Source organism: Desmodus rotundus, chromosome 4, assembly GCF_022682495.2.
Source record: "Desmodus rotundus isolate HL8 chromosome 4, HLdesRot8A.1, whole genome shotgun sequence".
NCBI classification, from domain to species: Eukaryota; Metazoa; Chordata; class Mammalia; order Chiroptera; family Phyllostomidae; genus Desmodus; species Desmodus rotundus.
Window position 1 is genome coordinate 15,176,228 of NC_071390.1, and position 14,001 is coordinate 15,190,228.

Genomic DNA, 14,001 nt, shown 5'->3' on the forward strand with positions numbered 1-14,001 from the left:
GGTCAAGTCCAGTCAGAGGAAAGAAGTTTGTCTCCATGTGGAAACCATGTGTCTCTAGCGGGGAGGGGGAGGAGGAGGCGGAGAAACTAAGATCAAGTGATTACAGGGGAACTGGCTGAAATGAAGGCGGGGAGGTTGTGCACCTGAGCCGGCCAGCAATGCCCTTTGCAGTAGTGACCTAAAATAAAAAACCCAAAACTTGCCCAACAAACAAAACTTGAGCCTTCCCCTCATTAAATTAATTAAAAAGCCAGGATCCCTACTTCCTCCCAAAAAACAGGGACCTGGGAAATGCTGGAATCCTATCGGAACGCCCAGATCCCCATCCCTCCTCCCAACAACTGAATGATGTAAGCTTTTCGGAAAGCCGGGCTCAGAAGCAAAACAAGCCCCGCGCGCGCGGAGCGACCCGCAGTGCCCGAGCCGGGAGCACGCACGACCCGCCCCCAGACTCGCGTTTTTGCTGTGCACACGCGGAGCGCCGTGACGCGCGGGCATTGTGTGCAGCGAGCAGAAAACAACGGCGTGCGCCGCCAGCGCGAAGAAGCGCCCCCAATAAAATAAGGCAGATGTAGGGTCCGCCGTTTTCCATACCCACACTTGGGGAGGGGGAGAGGATGGAGTGGATAAAGTGGCCACCGTGGGTCGCTCCAATTTGCAAGGGGGATAATAGAGGGCCCGGCAAAGGGTCGCCAGTAGTTGCTGGAGGTCGCCCTCGACCGCGTGAGCTATTGGGGAGGGGGGCGAAGGCCTGGAGTAGGATCCCGGTATCCGAGTCGGTCACGGCGCAGCGTCCCACGCTCTCGGGGAAATCTGGGGGCCGTTGACATCACGTCATGCAGAGCCAAACAGCGGCGGCGAAAAGAGGCAAGAGAGCTAAAAATACTCCCGCGGGGAGCCGGTTGGAGGGGCGGGCAGCGAGGCCCAGGGACTGATTACGTACTCGAAGTTGACTTTGGAGCGTTGAGGTTCCGAGCCCCTCTCGGGGGCCAGCGGACGCCTCGGGAGAGGGACCACGAGGAAGCCCCTAGGCTTTCTCAGCCTCGGGAGCCCAGCTCTGCTGCTGCCGTCCCGCCCCATGCGGGGCAGCCGGCCCAGCGCGCCGGCCCTCTGCTTACGTGACTGGTGGCCACGCCGGAGCCTCGGCACGGGGTAAACAAGAAGGTGGCGGCGGCCAGGGAGGACGGGGTGGGGGGGCGGGGGTGGCGAACGTCTCCGATTGTCTGCTGTTGAGAAAGGGTGGTGGGACGCGGTGGAAGCTCCTTAGTACACCGCGCTGGGGGAGGGGGTCAAACCAGGTTTGCCACACACTTCCAAGGTGCTTTGTTAGGGTTGCACCCCCAGCAGGAGCTGGCGCTACGGGACAGACTCCAGAGAATCGGGGACCCGGGCGCCCCCCGCCCCCGCTAAAAAAAATCTCCCCCCCCCCCGCAACAAAAGCAAACACCAAACAAAACCATGCCTTCACCCAGATCCCCACAGGCTCTGGCTTTTCATAAACTACTCTCCTGACGAATGCACAACCGACACGACCACCGGCCCGCCAATAATCAGTCTGATTCGGCTACACGGCCGACGATGCGCCTTTCTCGAAACCGAGGCAAGCACTCCGGGAAAACAAGAGAGAAGAGAAAGAAAAGAACGCACCACCGACCTCCCAACACAAATCCTTGCTTTTTTCCTTACGGCTTCTGCACACTTGCGCTGCCAAAACACGCTTACTTTATCCCGGGAGAACTGGCGTGTCGGTCTACTAAGGTGTTTTTGTGTTTCAGGGTTGTTTTTGTTGGGGGGGGGGTGGATATCACAAGATCTGACACGTTGTAATCGGACCATTTTTTTTTTCCTCCCCTCTTTTCTCATTGATCTTCCTACTAGTTCGGACAGATTAAACAACCTGGTTTTCTCTAGCCTGTCGTTCTATCTGCCCGGGCCCCTTCCCCCCTCTCGCAGCTATTATTTGTGAGGACCGTGCTGGAGACGCCGCACACGCGTGCCCCCGTTAGGACGCAGAGTCAACTGCCCGGGGAGGGCTGGGAGACCCGGCAGGCAGGGGCAAAAATGAAACAAACAAATACGAAAAAGGAGACCAGGCCGGGGTGGGGCTCCCAGCCCCTCCCCCCCACCGCACCGCTCTCCACCTGAGTCGGGGGGGGGGGTGAGGGGGGGTGAGGGTGGACGGAGAAATCGAACAGAAAGGCGTTCGCCTTCCTAGCACTGAGCGCTCGCTAGGAAAATAAAGAAACTGCACACAACAGCCCACACCTTCTTCCCCAACTATTGTTTCCTGTAAGATCCCAAAGTTTCCTTCTAGCTGCGTCCCCCTCGCCAAGTTTCCCCGTAGGACTGCGGGTCCCGGGCGACCTGCTGGCGCTGCTCGGCCCAGCCGGCCAGTTGGGGGGTGGGGGGGAGGCGGAGTGGTGGCACCCCAGGGCAACAGAGGCGCTGGGGCACTGTATCGGAGGGCGCGATGGCCTGAGCCCAGCCCTGCTGCGAGGAGAGGAAAAAGCGAAGTAGACAGAAGGGATAAGCATAGCCGAGCCAGCCCGAGCCCACGCCGCGAGGGCTTCTGGTGGCTGTTGTTATTGTTGTCGTGTGTATCTTGTGTTTTCTTTCTGAAACCGCTGAGCACTGCCTACGGTTTCCAACTTTCGGCTTCTAATCCTCCCCACCCCACCCAGGAACGAGCGACAGAAAAACAACACTTGTCTGTCCGAGAAGGCTCCGGAAAAAAAAAAAAAAAAAAAGGAAGAAAGGCGACCTCGAAGAGATGAGCTCTCGGCTCGGTTGTCAGAAAACAACAACACTCCCCTGCCTCTCAGCTGGGCGATCCTCCCAGCCTCAGGGAAACGAACAGACAGACGCACGGACAGAACCCCCTTCCACCCGCCGCCCCCCCCCGCTCGTCTTTGTTACATCTTTAGCAGCTTTGTGCGTGCGTGTCCTTTCTCCCGTGTCATCGGCTTTACTGCCTAGTGCTGGATGTGTGTTGGGGGGAGGGGGACGCGGGCCGAGCAGGCGACAGGGGTCGCCCAAGTGGGCGAGAAAGAGAGAGCCGGGCGCCGAGGAGGAGTGGGGGACCCAAACTTACTTTTGTTTTCTTTCTCGATCTGCTCCAGGTAGCTGGCGGCCTCAAGCAGAATCTGCACGTTCTGCAGAAAAGTGTTGATGTGCTTCTCCATCGAGTTCTCGCTGGTGTTGAAAATGTCCGAGAAGGGGCACCTGAGCTTGGCCCCCGCGAGCTCCTCGGGCTGGGCAGGGGGCTGAGGCGCGGCCACAGCCGGGGGCGCGGTGGGGGCCAGCCCTGCGCCCTCGCAGCGCGCCTCCTTGCGCGGCCGCCCGCGTTTCCCCATGGAGGGACCGGGGTCTGCCGAGCTCGTCCTCTTCTAGGGCTGCGCGGCCCGGTCGAGCTCCGGGCCCCAGAGGAGACCCGGCTGGCTGGAGCGGAGGAGGCGCCGAGGCGAGGAGGCGATCTGACTTCCCGAGCCTCACTGAGTGCAGTTGCGTGCCTGACTGCGAGTGAGTGTGTGTCGGTCTCGCAGTAGGTCTGTGTGTATGGGAGATTGAATGAACCTACAGGACAGACGGAGGCGCTCTGGCGCCTGGGTCCTAGTGCGAGCCTGTCGCCCTCGGACGGGTCAAAGTAAAAGGTGGAGACAAGCGAGGCAGGGACCGCCCCCTGCCCCTCCCCGCACCCTTCCCCGCGTCTCCCCAAATCTTACCACAGTGTAAAGCACTGTATTTTAACCGGAAGGGAAAAAATATTCGATGTCTTTGATTGTACCTGCATGGAAACAATTCACTAAGCTATTTTTTCTTCACATAAAAATAATACCTCTAAAGCAGCCAGCACAATTCTTGGCACATAATAGGTCCCCCATAAATGGTAGCAGCCATGACGTTCATTTATTTCAAATAAAAATCCAGTTTAAAAAATCACATGTAATCTCCCCTCCCCCCAATACACACACACGCACTCACGCACAGACAGAGGCAAGGCCTTGTGCCTTTAAAGGGCCAAATGAAATCCCCAGGCCAACAAATCCTGGTTACAGATTTACTCATTCTTTCTTTCTCCCTTCAAATGCAAAGTTATTTTTCCAGGAAGGGGAGGAGATGTAAGCATCTCCCTCCACACTCCTCTTCCTAGCCTAGGTCCAGCTGTGCAAAGCTCACACTAGGGTGCCATCACACCTGGCCCCCTTTAATTTGGCAGAGGCAGAAGTGGCAGCGCAGGACCACCCCACCCCAACTGAATTCCACCTTTTGGTTCTGAAGACCCCTACCCCAATTGGCATTGTTTTCACTGCTGCCCTGCCACCTAGTCAGGATCTGCAGGAACCCTGGATGCTTTCCAGGCCTGGGAAGTGCTGTGGGAGTGGAGGATATTTGAAGGCCTCTGCAAAGTATAGAGAAGGATTCAGTTCCCACTCACCTCTGCTGCATACAGACTGTGTGAGCTTGGGCAGGTCCCCTAATCTCTCTGGCCTAAGTTTCTCCACCTGTGAAGCCTCCAGTAAGAGTCTTGTCCTGATTAAATTATATCTGCTCTGAGCACACTGCCTGGCCCATAGTAAAATATTTTTCTTCCAATCCAGACCCAGACAAGAGCCTGGGTCCCCAACTTGCATCCAAGAGAAAATATGTTGAGGAAATAAGACTCTTCTGCACTTTGTTGGAAAATGTCTCTGCAACAAGCCCATCTAAATATTATCACCTTGCAAGGCCACCTGGAGTTTTCCTCCAGAGGAACTATTTTCATAGAAGATATAAGCATGCTGCCCCTTTATAGAGTTGATATAAACAAGATATGAAAAAGATATAACTTTTGTTTATATCAATTAGCCAATGAAAATTTTGGTTTTGTTATATGTCATTTTGCTTAAAGTCACAGAACCCATTGACAACTTAGGTGAGGACTTACTCTATACTAATAACATCCTGCTGGTATAACAGGAACAATCAGTAATTGACATTTTGAAGCCAATATACTCCTAAGAGCTGAGAGATAAAAGTTCACCTTCCATTATCACAACAGTTACCTTTTTTGTTCTTTTTTTTTAAATTTTTATTGTTATTGAATTACAGTTGTATGCCTTTTCTCCCCATCCCTCCACCCCACCCCTACCTTTTTCGTATTCATGTTTAAAAGTCTACAAATGTGTAAGGGCTTTAGGAAGGTACAGTTTCAAACAAGTCTTATCTAGTACCATTTTGCAAAAACTGGCACTTGAGTGAAACAGCTCTGATCTCCCTGGCCCTAAATGAAAGATGATAGACAATGAACCAGGGGAGCCCAGACCCTAAACACCTTGGTCTCTCAAATTATCAGGTACAAGCCTGGGCCAAGGTACATATATGCAGTTCTGTGACCAACATGTGTGTATACACACACATGCACACACACATCTGAGATAGGCACAGCCCACACATCAGTGCAGGAGTGAGAGTAGGGTGTTGTATAATTATTTATTTATCTTTATTTCATCTCTGATAGGTCTGTGAGCTTCAGAAAGCCCGGTGGGAATCTTCACACTGGGCCATGGGTCTGACTAAAGCCAAAGTAAACAATGGCTTGAAGAAAATCTACAAAAAAGTGCTGATTTGCACTATTCCCACAGTCGGCCACAGCCCCCACCATCATTCCCATGGAAAACACCCCTGCTGGTGCCAAATCAAGTTTTCCCCCCATCATAGGGGCATTGTTTTTTGTTATTATGTGAGTTCTTAGCATCAGACAATGGCACCACAAGAGACAGAGTGGAGGCAGGAGAAATGCCTTTTTGTTTCACAAAGTCTGTGCTATTGTGCCCCAGAGTCTCACATATAGTTTAGTTGCATACATGCATTTTGGTAACACGTATGTGGAATGATAAATGTGCCAAGCTAAAGCTCAAAGCCCCTTTCTTATTTTTTCAGAGCCCATCAAGTGTTAAATCATGTTAGCATCATATTGCCCTCCCCCTTCTTCCCCACTACCCCCCAAAAACGGATTTCTCCAATAAAGTTGGCCTCAACAGAAAGAGTGGTGTTTCAGAGGTTATATCATGGGACAGGCATCCAGGATGCTGGGTTACAAGCTCAGCTCCATTCCTGATTTGCTTTGCTTCCCAGGAGAAGCCATTCAAACCCTTTGCACCTCACTTTCTCTGGGGCTTTGACTCCATAAATAACTAGGCCTCTTTGGAAACTGGTTGAGAATTTCTGCAGAGAACAGGTAGGGGAAGAGAAGGCAGCCAGCCAGCCTGATAAGGACATGTCAACTCTTTGAAAGGAAAGCCCTGGCTTTTTGCAGTGCCGAGGAAGTCCAGCCACGATGCTCCTAATGACCCAAGGCTTCTCTGGTGCCTGCTCAGCATGAATCTTATCTTCCCCACCTTCTTTTTCTTTGTTTGGTCTATTTGCCTGTTTGGTAATATTCTTTCCACCAGCCTCGTTTGCATATTAAAGCAATGTCACTCTCTCTTTTGTTTGCCCCTCTTTTCCCCCAGACATTCTATATACTTTTACATCAAAGGAGTTGTTCTGTCTGTAATTGTGTCTTCAGGTGCACAGAAGCTGGTTAATTACTGAGATGGCGCTAGGAGAGTTGCCCCCAGACATCCCCATCCTGCAATTGGATGCGATGCCCTTCCCCTCCTGGACAATTCTGGCTCTCCTGGGCTCCTTATTTTTCTGCTTTTCCTCCTTACCTGTTCTCCCCTCACTACAGGACACTAGTCTTTTCTGCCTAAACCTCTCCCTCCAACATCTAGCTTTTCTTTGGACCTTGCCAGCATGGGCAATTCAGTTTCTTCCCTGCTCTGTGACCTGTGGTCTTTGTACTCAGGCTTGGTAAATACCATCGAGAAATCTTCTGGCCCTGCAGGGGTGGCTGGCTAGGTTGGTTGGAGCATCGACTGTGCACCAAAAGGTTGCAGGTTCGATTCTCAGTTGGGGTGCACACGAGAGGCAGTTGATGTTTCTCACATCGATGTTTTTCTCTCTCCTTTCCTATCGCTGTAAAATCAACAAATATATCCTCAGGTGAGGATTAAAGAGAGAGAGGCAGAGAGATCTGTCCTCTCCATTGTCACTTGAGTCTTAATCCCCAGAGCTTCCCCAGCCAAGTTTTTCCCAGGAAACTTTGTCTCTGGAAAGAGACCATCTAGCAGCTAGCTGAGGAGCTAGCTCAGGGCAATTTCTCTCCTTAGCAGTCTTCATCTTGTCCTCATCTGTTAGAAGGGAGAAGTGACTTTAAGGTAAGCCCCGGACTCGAGAGTCAGGAGCTGTAAGACACAAACAGCGTGGCAGGAACAAGGAGAACTGTGGGACTCTGCCTATCCCTGTGGCTCCTGGAACAGCCTTAAAAGTGCTGACCAGGCCTCCTTCAACCACTCCCCAGGCCCCCACCCCCACCCACACACTCATCAGCGGGTGTAGACATGGGCAGAGGATAAATAGCCTCCACCCTACATTGGAGCTAGCCCGGGTGTCACCTGCTCCTGAGGCATTATCTCTGCTCTTCTGGACTCTGCCCTCCCTCCTCCTGGACCTCTGAGGTTGGCAGGGCCTTCCTGTCTCAGCCAACTCCTGTGCTTCTCCTATACAACACCCAGTACTTACAGGGTTCATTAGACTATGAGCTCATCAAGGACAGGAAGCACGCCTCGCTTCCCTGGCGTTCCCAGCCCCTGGCACTTGGCACAGCTCGTGCATGACAAACGGGGGCTGAGGCCATGAGGGTCGTAGGCAGGAGTGCCCTTTCCCTCCTGGCTGGAATCTTCGTGCTGGACCTTCGTGGCTTCCTGGTTGCTGCATGGCAAGAAGAGGCATTTGACACTGTCTGCAAAACTATTTCTGAGTCACTCGCATTAAAGTTTAAATATCAAGATGTTGTTTGTCTCTGTGGAGAAGCCAGAAACCCACTGAGCCAGATGATTGAACTTCCCTTCCCAAAAAGTACAGAGGCTCAGCCACACTTTCCCCTGTCCTTACTGCTCTGCAGATCTGGTGACAGGATGGGTCTCCCCTGTAATAAGATGCCTCTAGTGGGGAATTTTCAAAAATCACCAGGCAATAAAGGCCGTGGCCGGAGATCAAGGTGGGAGTCATACACAGCTCTTTTTTTTTTTTTTAACATCTTCTCACTCTGGGGTGTGTTCTAGATGGATCCTTCGGGCCCCTACTTTCTATAACATCTCCATATTTTTTAAAAGGGAATTCATCAAACATTCTAAATTCATGTACATTAAGGTACCAGTGAATGATATGAGCTTAAATATGATCATTCCCAGAGGCAGTTGGCCTGAAAAGGTGGCCAATGCCTTAAGCTAAAAGAATCATTTTCAATTCTCACCCGAGGACATGTTTCTATTGACTTTTAGAGAAAGAGGGAGGGGGAGAGAGCGAGCACCAGTGTGTGAGATGTGAAAGAAAACATCAATTGGCTGCTGTCTGCGCAGCAACCAGAATCAAACCTGCAACCTAGGCACGTGCCCTGACCAGGAATTGAACTAGCAACTTTTTGGTGCACAAACCCGTGCTCCAGCCAACTGAGCCACGTGGCCAGGGCTACAAGAATAAAATTTTAGCGATGAAATATTAGGTATCAGGGCATGGAAGGGAAAGGCATGTGCAGGTGGCAAAAGATCTTCCTCCTGATTGTTAGTTGGATGAACTTGTGTAAGTCACTTAACCTCTCAGAGCTTCACTATTCTCATCTACAAAGTGGGAAGAACAAGGTTGCCCTTGCTGAAGGAGTATATATATATATATATATATAAAGGACCTTTGAAAACTGTAAAGTGTTGTGCACACGTCAGGACAGCATTAGGCTAGGAGAGTCCTGGAAGATTTTCAGGGAAAACAAAAACAATGACAAAATGATGGGAGCGAGAGTTGGAAGCCCAGAGTTCGGGCCAGCTCTTCCCCCCGCGCTACTGTGTCGTTTTGATGAATAACCTGGCCATCTTCAGCATCAGGGTCCTCATGAATGCAGGGAGAGTTCCTTCGGCACAGTCTACCTCTCCCCCATTCCAAAAAGCATCATTAACTAATTTCCCCCACATTCATTAATCACAGACTGGGATGTGACTGCCCACTGAGGCTTTGGATTAGCTGTGGAGAACCAGCTCGACCACACTGAGCTGGTGAAATTCTAGCCCAAAGCAAAGAAACTGACATTTTAAGTCACCCAATTTGCCTTTCCTCTGGGAAACGCCTGCTTCCCATTTGTTCTTTTTTGGAAAACAAAACAAAACGTTGGAGGAGCCCCTTTCCTGTCTTCAAGGAGGCCCAGGGCCCCAGTCTAGGAACCACTGAATCAATATTCTTGCAGGCAGCCCCCACAGCGGGGGGTATGCAAAATCTCCAGGTTAGTTTCTGACTTTCTAGAAGCCGGGACACCTGCGCACCACCCCCATCCTCTCCTCCCCTGAAGCCTCTTTTCTCTTTCTCTGTTTCCAGTTCTCCCACCTGAGCCTTGTGAGTAGCCCTCTCCCTTTCCTGACCCAGAGCTCAGTTCTCATGGGTAGGAAGGCTGCTGAGCACTGAAGTGGGTACATTTATCAGGGATAACAAGCATGAGCACATACTCAGCATACACATTAATTCATTCCATCAGAAGACAGAATCTTCCATGTGGCAGGCTCTTCTAGGTATAGGGACGCAGCAGTAAGCGAAGAGCCAAAACCCCCATTCTCACGGGACTTATTTCTTACCCAGGTACACATGTAGACATAGGACCAGGTCTGCGCATGCAGATATGCAAATGGGCACATACATGCACTCAAAGACAGTTTTCTTTACTCCCGTTTCTTTCAGAAAATGAAATTAAACTCTGAGTTGGAGACAGAGTAGTTGGGATTCATCCAGAGGGACTATGACATCCTTTTATACACCACAGAAACAGTGATAAAAGACTGAGGAAGGGTTTGCCTCCATGCTCCCCTTTCCCTCTTCTTGCTTACATAAGGAATTATTTTTGTTCGCATTCAACTGACCCTTTGCGTGTTTCCACAGTGGGAAGGCATATGACATTATGTATCAGAATAGTTAAATTTTTAATAATTTCATGTCATTCTAATTGACAGAGTTCTGATGATCTCACAGACATGTGTGGCCTGCCAAGGAGTCACGTCAAAACAACTGTCTGAAATTATAACCTACCTGAAAAAGTCAGAAACGTAATCAAAGGCTATTTTCATATAACTACACCCTAAAAACACCCATCCCAGACAGGCAGGCACATGAGAATAACATGTTGGCATACAGTTGCAAGAATCTGCTGTAGACTTTTGATACTTAATTGTGTCATTGTTAAAATGGAATTGAGTAAAAAATCCCAGACACAGAAGCTAGAGTTGGGATGTTCTTCTTCATTTCCTGTCCACGTTTCAAAGCTGTGGAAGAACTGGGTTCTGTCAAATCTCTGGCTGAACAAATGTTCAAAGAAATGTCTTCTCATCTTGTTAATTTTATTTCCTTTGGACATGAACACTTTTGAGTGCCTTCCTCATGTGTGTAATGTGGTCCCCGATTGTCCTAGAGACTCTGTTTACTATAAGATCTACTGTTCATAAAATGCTTATAATGTTCCAGGCTTCGTTTTCCAAGCCCGATTTTATTTCATCCTCATAATCATTCCATGAGGCATTATCATCACCCCCCATTTTACAGATGAAGAAATGAAGGTTGAGGAAAAATAAGTGCCTTACCCCAGATGGCACAGCTAGCGAGTGACAGAGCTGAGACGCTCCCCGGTCCCAGGCTGGCAGAGCAGAACGTTCCTTCTTCTTGTTTACAGCTCACTTAGCTTCATTTGGTTCTGTTCAGCCACACATGCGCTGGGTGTAAGCTTATACTGTCTGGCTAACTGGGTTTCTGTGCATAACAAGGGTGCTTGTTCCAAATCCTCCTTAGATAGTAGACTGAAAATCTCTCCAGTAAAGGAAACGTGGATTCCCCCTTCCTGGGCTGTGGTTGTTCTGAGCTCCCACGCCATCTCCCAAGTACCTAACAAGCTCCCTGTATAACCTGCGTGCAATAGACGTTGTTCAATTACTAGGAACTCAGCACAGGACCAACGCAGGGAGCAGGCAGCACCTTCAGTGCGACGTATCAGACGTCACCGGTCTCCCACTGGCGCCTCGGCTAACCTCTCATAATTTGCCCTCCCCTTCACGCAGTCAGCTCTGCTGCTGAGTGAAAGGCCAGGCGCCACGGCACAGAAGGCTCTAAGAAAACACACAGCTTTGCTGCCTGGGACAGAGGTGGTGAAGCTGAGAGCAACACATGAGTGCACATGGAAGGACTGTCAGCCTGTGCTTTAGGGTAACCTGAGGACAGGAGTACCAGATTCACCAAACGAAAATACAGGATGCCCAGTTTAATTTGAATTTCAGGTAAATAACAAATAACGTTTTAGTATGAGTATAACCCATGTGATATCTGGGACATACTCATGCTAAACATTTTTCATTGTTCATCTGAAATTCAAATATAACTGAGTGTTTTGTATTTTAAGTGGCAACTTTAACTGGGGAGTTTCACCTAGTGCAATTAAATTAGAATCCCTGGAAATGGGCTTCAGATACTGGTAATTTTAGTAGGCTTCCTAGGTGATTCTCATGCATACCTGTACTTGAGGATCGTTGGCAGAGGGGATCTAAGGTCTGGGGGAACAATGGGGCTTGGCCCAGGGTAGGAAACCACCAAGCAGGAAGTAGTGGAAATGTGGCAAACTTCACTTACCCAGGGTTCTGCCTTTGCGGAGCTCTGCTGGGCCATATCCCAGTGATCGAGCAAGGCAGAGTCAGAGTGGAGCTGGACTGTGCAGCCAGCTTCGCATCCTCAGGGCCACCCCCGGGCACTCCACACCATCTCTGTGGGGCTTGATGCCTTCCAGAGGCACCGGTCCTCCCCCTACCACCTCCGTCCTGAAGCAGTGAGGCTAGCATGCATCAAATTTCATTTCCTTTGTGCATCTGAGTTAAGCAGGCACCCAAATTCTTATTGTGACTTGGGGAGCTGAGAGTGCAGTCTGCCTTGAGAAGTGATACAAAATGGGTTAAAAGCTTGGAGTTTGGAGCCAGACAGAGATGGATTCAAATTCTGCTTCTGGCATTTACTTAAGTGTATCAGCTCGAGCAAGTTACATTACCTCTCTGAATCTCAGTTTTTTATCTGCAGAATGGGAATAATAATGAGACTTATCTCACAAGGTTATTGTGAGAATCAAATCAGAAAATGCCTACAAAGTGCACAGGGCCTAACATGACAATACAGGATGCTCAGTTTAATTTGAATTTCAGATAAACAACAAATAATGGTTAGTACAAGTATAACCCACCTAGTATCTGTGATATACTTATGCTAAAATTTTAATAAGTAGCTGTTATTATTATTTCATTCAATGAGTAGCTTGTATTATTATTTCATTCGGCTACCTTTCCCAGGTGCCCCCTGCAGATCTTCCTGCCCCAAGGCTTGGCAGCAGCAGAACCATCTGGTGCTCCCCAAGGAGTCCCTCTGCTGGACAGAGCTTGGGCTCAGTCTCTCTCGTTCTCACCTTTCTGGCTTGGAGCCCTTGACCAAGCCTCGTAAGATAGGGTTACTCATAGCATAAAGAAGATGGCTTCGACTGCACAATGGGGACTTGACTTCCTGAATTCCCGCTGTGACTTTGTCACTAATGGTCCTGATCTTAGGCAGGTCAGTGCCCCTCTCAGGGAGGTTTCTTCATCTGTAAGATGAATCCAGGCCAGATGATCACGTCCATCCTTCAAAAAGCTCTGTGATCAGCTTCCTTGTAGAAATTCTGGCCTCGACTGCATGGCCACTGTCTCTCCCTGGAGAATTCAGATTCTTTTTCTACCTTTTCCCAGGGTCTTGAAATTGAACATCGGGGTCCTATAGGGCAGAGAGCTTTGAGAGTTGTGGATTCCCTGTCTTCTCTTCAGGTACCTATATACTTCTGTTTTGCTAAAAAATACAACACGGCTTCTCCCTTCGAGTTGTGCTTTCCCTTTAAAGAACAAAAGGAAACTTCTGCGCTTGTTCTACCTTTTGCCCTTCTTTAAGACGGCTCCAAACTCACCAGCACTGGCCGCAGCAGAAGTCCGTAGGTACAAATAGAACTGAAATGTGAAGGGGCTGTTTTGAGGGTGTCATTCAAAAGCTGAAGTCCACCCCTCAAACTGGAGCCTCCTGGACATGTGTGTTCTTTTTCTCTCAAGTCACCCTTTCCTAATCCTTTTCCAAATTTCACCTGTCATTAGAGTCCACTGCTGTTGTCATTTCTGAAGGACAAACTTGTTTTCCAAGTGGTGACTGCATGGCCCACCTGTCACCATCAGCCATCCTCCATCCCCCCATCTCTCTCCAAACCCCGAAATGACTGAAATAAGAGTGCAAGAAAAGACTCTGGTTTCAGCAGACAGCGTTTTGTCTGTGTGTGTTCAATATCACGATGGACCCAGGAGCAAACCAGGTAACAAAAGGAAAATTCCTCTTTGGGTTTCCAGAAGTTTTCTTGCCACAGGGCTCAGAGTTGGAGAAAAACCAACTCTCACCTCTGATAAAGAAAATCATTTCATGAGTGGGGATCAGGAGGGGTTGTGTTGCTTATTTTTACCAGGGAACATAACTGGCTAATGTTCATGCTGATGGATAGTCAGAGAACACGCCTGTCTTCATTAGGGCTTGAGATAAAGTCCTAATCAAAATGGCAGAGACTCCTTTTGAAGCTGCACAGGAAACTTCTAGGAAACACAGTTTAAAAGACTCTTGTTCAAAGGAAACTCCTCCTTTATTAATAATATTCAGAGATTTGTTCCTGATTTGGGTTTCGTAACTTGCTGTGCTAAAAGAAACATAATGGGAATTTGGACAGTTTTTCTGGGAGATCACATCAAAAGGTTGGGGTGGAGGTTACAGATAATTAATTTGGGGGGCCATTGTTAGCCCCAAAGCATGGTAAAGCAAGACCGAACAGCTGAGCGTGTTGGTGTCTTCAGGATA

The 14,001-nt window shown here is 49.4% G+C and overlaps 1 protein-coding gene across 2 annotated transcripts in view; it reads right to left on the reverse strand.

Moving 5' to 3' along the window:
- MXI1 (MAX interactor 1, dimerization protein) overlaps nucleotides 1-3,590 on the reverse strand; it is a 74,536-nt gene extending 70,946 nt beyond the window's left edge. The window contains exon 1 of one of the 2 annotated variants that reach the window (XM_045191415.3): nucleotides 3,092-3,590. In XM_045191415.3, the coding sequence (XP_045047350.1) occupies nucleotides 3,092-3,353 (262 nt within the window). In that variant the 5' untranslated portion in view covers nucleotides 3,354-3,590. Of the gene's footprint in view, nucleotides 1-1,654; nucleotides 1,749-3,091 lie in introns of those variants that run through there. The other variant, XM_053923503.2, reaches the window with a different exon arrangement.
- Nucleotides 3,591-14,001: the final 10,411 nt, after the last annotated feature.